The sequence below is a fragment of the Kryptolebias marmoratus genome, linkage group LG11 (genome assembly GCF_001649575.2).
Source record: "Kryptolebias marmoratus isolate JLee-2015 linkage group LG11, ASM164957v2, whole genome shotgun sequence".
Classification (NCBI taxonomy): Eukaryota; Metazoa; Chordata; class Actinopteri; order Cyprinodontiformes; family Rivulidae; genus Kryptolebias; species Kryptolebias marmoratus.
In genome coordinates this window covers 26,512,322-26,520,841 of record NC_051440.1, presented here as the reverse complement: position 1 = coordinate 26,520,841, position 8,520 = coordinate 26,512,322, and the positions used below count along the sequence as shown (strand labels likewise).

The 8,520-nt window shown below is 46.9% G+C and overlaps 1 protein-coding gene across 1 annotated transcript in view; it reads left to right on the top strand.

The window, feature by feature from the left end:
* Positions 1 to 1,246: 1,246 nt before the first annotated feature.
* Positions 1,247 to 8,520, top strand: part of LOC108250942 (c-Maf inducing protein) — a 25,729-nt gene continuing 18,455 nt past the window's right edge. Inside the window, exon 1 of the mRNA XM_017441045.3 lies at positions 1,247 to 2,152. Coding sequence (XP_017296534.1) covers positions 1,808 to 2,152 — 345 coding nt within the window. The 5' untranslated portion in view covers positions 1,247 to 1,807. The remainder of the gene's footprint in view (positions 2,153 to 8,520) is intronic.

Here is an 8,520-nt window from a genome sequence, read left to right as displayed (position 1 = left end):
CACCTTCGGGACGAGGCGCCGTCGTTTCTACAGCTTCACTCCCTCGGGCTCTTCCTCAACCGTGTCGTCATGCAGACACTTTTCCACCCGCACCGACAGCTGACATCTGCCCACATCAGGGTGGAAACGAGACCCGTCTGACCCGAGCTGCCTCCTCAGGCCGGATGACCTGAGGGAATCTGGGAAGGATCAGGATCAGAGGGTTCCAGGGAAAGGTGTGATTCAGGGCGTTTGAAGTGGAAGGAATGACCTGACGACTCGGACGTCGTCGGAAACATCTGTGGGTGTCCGCCGTCTGAACGCCAACATCTCAAGATGCTCACGGGTTTATGGGTGACGAGAGAACTCAGAAACAAACAAGTCAACAAAAAAGGAAGCCAGAAAAATCAACAAACACTTGTTTAAAATATAAATATAAAATATAAATGTCATAAAACAGCCTCTATTCCAGAAAAACGGCCTTCATGACAAGAATCTAAAATAAATAAACAGAAAGTTATCCAATAAAATAAGCACAAAAAGATTCAATTTATCACAAGATACTGATAAGATTTTACTTTTATTTTACTGATACCCAGCAGAGAACATGATAATACTGACAAGAAAAACGAAAAATTACAAATAATATAACAGCTGAGCTAAAAAACACTAATAATGAAGCTGAAGGAACTGAACCTACAGATGTGCATTAAATACAAATAAAATACTAATAATACAGAAACAAAATGTATTCAGAAATAAGACAAATAAAACAAGATTAAACCCCTCCCTGACTATAATAATATTAATAATAATAATAATAACAATTATTATAAATCTGTTCTTTCTGAATTCACGTTTAAATAAAACATTTTTAAGTTGATTAATAATAATCTCACATTTAGGTTTATAGAAACTGAGGAGCCAAGCAGAAAACAGACAGACAGCTGTGTATTTCATACAGAACAGTTTATAGACAGATCAGCTAAATTACTGACAACATAATAATAATAATAATAATAATAATAATAATAATAATAATGTTAGACAGAGAGGAGGCGCAGGGAAAGAAAACTCATGAATTTATTCAGTAATAATCAGTGAATAATTCTTTCCAATCAAACGTCACAGAATTCCTCTCAGGCTTGAAAATTCCCTGGAAGCTGACGATCCAGAGATCCGCATCAGTTCCAGGGAAGAGGGGGCGGGGCTTCATATGAAGGCCGCCATGTTTCTGCGGGGGGGGGCACCAACACAAAGAAACATCCGCTCGCCTCCCATTGACGTCAGTCCGGCGTCACGTGACGGCGCGGGGACCAATCAGCGCGCCGCAGCCGGAGAGCGCTGGCTCCTCTTCACACAGAGACCGAAGAAGAAGAAGAAGAAGAAGAAGAGCGAACAAACAGCGAAGCCGAACCCGTCCGCTCAGTAATGGCCTCCGGAGCTCACGGACGACGGTAGACGCTGGCTTTCCCTCCGTGTTCCGCTGGATTACCGCGTTGGGTTCGGACGGGACGGACCGGGCCAGGCCATGGTGGCCCAGACACACTGAGCTAGCTCGCGCTGTGTGGGGGGAGAAGCAGCGACTCGCGCACGGACCGGAGGCAGCTCGCGGGGTTTTGTTCGGGGAGGAAAATGGTGGATTGTTTAAAGCCCATCGAACATCTGGATTAGCTGAGGTTCGGCTGCGGTTCGGAGCCTGTCGGGTAGTGTTGGGAGGTAGGATCCCCCCCCCCTCCCTCTCCGGAACGACCTTATCGCCTGTTTTCATTCTTGTCGGAACCCAGCTCCTCCAGAAGAACCCAGAAAGGTTCGGATTTCTGAGAAAATGGATTTTAACGGCGGCGGCGGGGGGGCCAACGAGCTGCACAACAACCAGTTCTACCCGTGCGAGGAGAGCAAGCCGCTCCTGGGGGAGATGTCCGAGGGCAACAACAACACCAAGGTGGGCGCGGGTCCGGGGCCGGGGCCGGGCCCCGGGCCGTGCAGGAGGAGCCTGCACCCCTGCGGCGGCAGCGGCATGCGCTACAAGCTGCTGCACGAGGGCGACATCCAGGTGTGCGTGCTCAAACACCCCCGCACCTTCCTCAGCAAGATCCTCACCTCCAAGTTCCTGCGCAGGTGGGAGCCGCACCACCTGACGCTGACGGACAGCTGCCTGACGTCGGCCACCGTGAGTTACACGCCGAGCGCGTGCGCGAGCTGCTCTGTTTCTCTTTTATTGTCTCGACGCGCACAGCCTTTTGACGCATTTTCAGGAAAAGTGTTGTCAAAGTACGGCCCGCGGGCCAGAAACGGCCGGTTACACCATGGGTCCCCAACCACCGGGTCATGGGCCGGTACCGGTCCATGGATCATCTGGGTCTGGGCTGCACTGAAACACTAAAAAGTCTTAAAGATATTGGTAGAAAAATGATGTAGGGGGGGGGTCTGAGGGTGTTTTATTTTGAAAAACAGCCACTTCTGTTTGCACCTGTTTCCCGTGCTTGATGCAGCCGCAGGTGTTCTTCCTGCCCAGTAAACAAACAGCATCTTTCTGTCTGTGGTCCAGATGAATCGTTATTTCATCTGGACCACAGGCTTCATGGTCAACACCCGAGGAGGCTACGGTCCAGTATGAGGAGGGGAAATTAGTTTCTAAGGCTGAAGGTGTTTCCAGCTAATGCTCTGAAGCTGACTTCCTGCTGCCGTACAAGAAGAACAGAATTAATCTGAGTAACGTTAAAGATGTGTGATGGAGGAGTGGCAGAGGAAGTCAGGCTGTTTGGCTCCAGGAACCTTTCAGCTCTGTCTCAATTATTCACACAGATCTTCTCCTGTGAGCACCTGGGGGGTCCGGGCCGTCAGCTGGGGGTCCGAAGGCCCTTCAGGCCCGTCAGGTGTGTGACGTGACACCTGGGCAGCTCTGAACCACAACAGCCTGTCCGAGGCCCGGTTTACACGAGGCCGACCTCCTGGAAACATCAAAGACTTTCAGATTAAAGTTCGCCGTTTCCATGGCGCTGCTGAGCTTGTTGACCTCGCTGTAGTTCCCAGGCCAGGCCTCTAGTTGGCGCTGACACCAGTCTGTCCAGCATGGAAACAGTTGGATCCAAAATGGTTTAAACAGGAACTTTAGTTTGGACCTACGGTGAGGTTGGGTTTCTGCTACGTGTTGAAAAAGGTGGAGGTCCGAGAAGTTCTCCTCTGAGGCCTGGTTTCAGTTTCAGTGTCAGAGAATCTGATGCTGTTGTAGTAAACGATGAGGTGCAGCAGAAAGGTTCTGATTCAGCCCCGGAAACAGGAACCAGTTGTTGGTTCTTCGGATCAGGCCTGGGTTATTTCTCAGCAGCAGCAGCAGCAGTAGCTGTAGCAGCTCACTCCTTCGTCCTGAGGAAGAAGAGCTTGAAGTTGTGGACCTGGAGGAGGTGAAGCTCTGCAGCTGCACGGAGACATCTTCTGGACTTGGTTACCATGAATCAGTTATCGGCTCATCGTGAGGAAATGTTCCTCTGAAACACAAGAAATCTGTTCGGGATCATTTCAGAGGATGTTTTATTTTGTGGTGTGTAAACGGTTCGATTTAAGGAGTTTATTGTTGGTTTCACATCAGTAAAAACTGAAAGAAAGAAATGGACTGAGAGTACTGACTACAGTCAGAATATAAAGTGCAAATAGTTGTGCACTGCTGTGACCGTTCCAGAATGGGCAAATATTGTTCCTGTCGTGTAAACATGTCAGGTAATACTGTCACAGGCAGGTAAAGGTCAGCTGAGTTCTTCCAGATGATAGAAACTAGTTGTTTGTGTTTTCACACGTCTGCAGCATCTGGTTTACTCATGACATGATGTTTCTGTAAATGGAGGGTTTTTTTATTTTTTATTTGTGTGAAAGGCTGTTGGTGCACGTTTGGGGGGAAAACATCCAAACAAATTCAGTAAAACTTGAAGAAACAGTTTGGATTCTTATTAATGATTTCATTCTAAGAGGCACGATGGTGTTTGTTTGTTTGCTTGTTTTATAACAGCTGCAGTTTGAACGTTTCCTGGTTTCTGAAGGCTTGGTGTCAGATTGAGGATTGATTTCTGACCTTTGTCCAATGATGCAGCAGTCGTGTGGGCTCACTTCCTGGATCTGTGCCGTTAGCTGTCAGGGATTCGTATCGATTGTGGTTCCAGTGGCAGCCGAACTTTGCCCAGTCAACAGCAGCTGAAAGGAGCAACCAGGAAATTGTCTCTGTGGCAAAAACAACTTCTGCCTGAGTTCGGCCTGTTCCCAGAAGAGGGTTTTAGCTTTTTTTGCTGCTTTACAGAAACTCCCTGTTGTTTCTGGTGAAGAGTTTCTGATCATTTTTTAGTATTTAAGCCTATTTTTAATCCAACTTCCTCATAGATTTACTGCAAATGAAGGTTTTATGTCTAAATACAAAGTCTGTGAGGTTCAAAGACTTTAAAGGGTTTAGATTTTTTTTATTATCGCCCACTGGGTGAAAGGCAGGTGGTGTGTGTGTGTGTGTGTGTGTGTGTGTGTCTTAGCCAAACATCTCACAAACCACTAAATAAATCTGATCAAAGTCCCAGGTAATAATCGTTGCTCCTTTAGTTTTTAGCTACTGTATGCTAATTTTAGCTGCTTGTTTAACCTTTGGCAGTCCAGTTTCAGCTGACAGATGTCAGCAGTCATGTCAGCTGCTGGTTTTCCTCCCAATCATCGGAGTTATGCGCACGGCGTTGGGACGGCGTTGAAGTCGCCCCTCTGTGAGCGAGCAGAGAAACGGGTCAGCATTGTTCTGCTTCTGCCCACACGGGCTGCTTCGCCCCGAACGCCACCCTCCTCTTCCTCGTGTTTCTGTTAGCAGAGCGCTGACGACTCGCAGACTTGGTGTCATACAAGAATTCCTGGATAAATCAGCCGCGTGACTCGGTCCTGAACAACGGGAGGAGCTGCAGCTTCGGCTTCTGTAACAGATGGCTCCAGTCTGAGTAACGGTCATGTTTTCTGTTTATTGTCTCTCTGAGGGCTCTCAGCTGACGCCTTACTGTACAGAAACCATCATCAGTCTCCCAGGAGGAGACGTCCGCCAATAAAACCGCTGATTTAAGGACGGAGCTGCACGCATGCTTTGGTCAAATAATGTCACGCGTGGTCTTGTGCGCTCAGAGTATGCGTTAGGGATGACTCTCAGCTCCACACCTGTAAACTGTTTGAGTTGTAATGTCAGGTAGCTGTGTTAAATCAGGTTGATTTGGTTGTAGATGTTCATCCAAGTTTCATCAAAATCTGTCCTGTGCTTCATGAGACATTTTGACGAAACATTATTGGACGTGTTGTTGTGTACAATAATGAATCCTTTTACTGAATGCAGTTATCTTTTTCCTGGGTGTGTTCCTTTTGAGTCAGCCGGGCCATGACCCGGGTGGAGGTGATGACAGCAGGAAGGGAGGAGCCAAGCGTTGGGAGGTGGGAGGAGTTACCCTTAATCAGGGAGACCTCAGTTGATGACGTCATGCAGCAGAGATGAAGCTGCCGTGGATCTCCTGCTGTCGTTTCTCAGATTCAGCTGATTCACTTCCTTCATCACGTCTGGATCTTAGCAGCTAAACGACTTTCTTTCTTCCATCCGTCAGGTGGTTTACCTGCTGGGTCTGAGCGGGGCGTTCGGCTGATGCTTTGTTTGGAGCCGGGTTCAAACCATGCCCAGTCAGTCAGGGACGTCTCTAAAGGGATTACACAACAGATCTGTTGTCACAGCACACTTTCTGTAATTGGGTTAAATTTGATCTTTAGTCTCAGTTTGGTTTTCTTTCTTTCTAATGAGTAATCAACATGAGGTGAAGGGGAACGTTTTTATCTGACGGGGAGATGTGGCTGAGCTCAGATTCGTTTACCCTGCATGCTCCATGCTGGATGTTATAGATGGGTTTAGTTTGTGGTTTCAGCATTTGGGGCTGGAACGGTGCAGCGCTGCTTTAAACCGGCGTGCAGAACTCCACGTTCCACCGGCAAACTTTAAAAGGCAGCACATGAAGCAGGAGCACAACAAACGAGCATGGAGAACACAGACCAGGGCTGGAGAACTGTCTGCTGTTTGGGAACGTTACAGGTTCTTGGTCAGCTAAAGAACCGAGAGCTTTACGTTGCTCCACATGTTTCTGGCTCCACGTAGAGTAACCATCTCCTGCAGGACAAACGGAGCTGCCTGACTAAAAACAGATCCTTCCTTGATCAATAAACTGTATCTCGGCCGGCTGGTGACGACCTGGCAGGGATGAACTTTAAATCTAATTTCCTCCCCGTAACCTCGATTATTGCAGGTAATTAAATACTTTCCTGCTGCACTCATGAGCCAGATGTTTGTGGGTGTGTCCTGATAAAACGAGGCGAAGCAACGTGCAGAAACACCAGAGTTCTCCTCGTTTGAATCCATACAAACCTCCTTTCAGGCTCATTTCTGAAGCAGTCTTAGAAGGACAGATTGTTGGACACAGACTCGTTTGACACTAAACCAGGCGTCCATGTTTGTTTGTGTTGCTCTAATTTGATATCTTGTTTTACTGTCAGCCAGTTTGTATAAACGGATGTTTCATATTCCTTTATGAGTCAGAACAAACATGAAGGTTTCATCAGACTGATCATCCTGTTGGTTTAGGCTTTTTATTTCTCTCTGAGAACAGCAGCCTGCCACTTCCGAGTTACAACCCAGCCACCAGTATGTTTAAAAAAAAAGGCTTCCTCATGTGGTTTGATAGTGCGTCATTCAGCTTCAGCTCAAAGTCTGGCCTTAATCCTAATCTCAGCAATCTCTGAACAAGAACTGAGCAGCCTTTTAATTGGAACAAAGACAGGAAGCTGCCTCCTAATCTTATCAGTCTTTGCAAAAATAAAAACAACCTGACTAAACTTCTACTTTTCCTGCACAGATATGGCATAATGAGCTCACACCCTAAGATTAGAGAAAGTTGATCAGTTTTTCTTTGATGCAGAAGCAAATAACTCAAGAAACCAAAGTGCCTCCTGTCTGTGTTTAGAAATGCAGCGGTTCTCAAACGTAATAACAAAAATGAGTCTCTGAGGGCCACCTTTCACAGTAAAAGCTAATATTACCATCTGACAACATCTGAACTGCTCCTTTGGCCCTTAGTCCTTCTGCAGGCTGATGGAAGCAGCTTCAGGTGTGGACTGCTGACAAACACTTGCTGCCTGCAGCTGAATAAAAACATCACCTTCCCTCGCTGTTTTGCAGCAGGAAACATCACTCAGGTTCATGTCAGTTTTGGTTGCAGAGAGCTTCTGCAGGGCCACGTGTGGCCCCCGAGCCACAGTTTGCAGACCCGTCTGTTAGCCGCTGGGTCGGCGTTCTGCAGGAATGAAAGGGCAGGATTTGTCTGCAGACGAGAGGTCAAAGGTCAGGCTGTGAGAGGAAGCAGTCGAGCTGGAAGTGAGAGATATAGGAACCAGGAACGGGTCGGTATCAGCTGAGACCCAAACAAACATTAAGAATTATTGTTTTAATTTGTTAGTTGGAGGCTCTGGAAGCAGGTAAACATGTTGAGCTTTAAATATCTGCTCTAACCTGGACGACTGAGAACATCCAGCATGAAACTGTTTGGACTGAATGTCCTTATGGAGCCTGAGTATATTTTAACAATCAGTTTGATAAAAGAAAGGGAGTCGTTTTTAAAATAAAATATTTTATTCTTCAAGTTTCACTCATTTCTCTGCATTAAATGAATCATATCTGTCAGAATGACCAGAAACAGAAAAGCTGCCCCTCATTCTGTCCTCTGAGCACATTTTGTTGGTGACCTTTGACCCTGTCGGCGTGTGGGGGCGGGGTTTAGGGACCTTCTGAACATTTGTCCCCTTACATGGAAACAGAACGCCAAACGAACGGCGACAAAATTTTACAGGAATGTTTTCACACCAACCTTCCTCTGCCGTGTGTGTGAGTGTGTGTCTGTGTGTGTGAGAGTGTGTGAGCTTGATTTACAGTTCTGTTTGGATAATGTTATATTTGGATCCAAACTGCTTACAGTTTTCCAGCTGCTCGTCTCCATCGGGCCGATCTGCCCAGAACCAAGGCTGCTCTGAAGCTCCGCCCCTTGTTGTTGTTGTTGTTGTTTGCTCAGTTCAAGCTGCTCCTCTTGTTGTCTCTTCAGTACGTCCTGTTACAGTTTTATCTCTGAGGGGTTTCAGCTCCTGAGTCGATCAGAGCTTTCTCATGGATTCCTTAAAACTCCAACATCCATCCATCCGTTTTCAGTAATCAGATTACTCACCAACGTCTCATGGATAAACTGTTGAAGTTTAACGTTTGATTGCAAAAATGTTGGTTTTAGTTTTGACAGATTTCTGTTCAACTTTCTGATTTAAAATCTGTAAAAATCCTCCATCTGACTGAGCTGTAGAGCTCCATCAGGACCGGGTTTAAAGCTCCATCAGGACCAGGTTTAGAGCTCCATCAGGACCGGGTTTAGAGCTCCAACAGGACCGGGTTTAGAGCTCCAAACAGGACCGGGTTTAGAGCTCCATCAGGACCGGGTTTAGAGCTCCAACAGGACC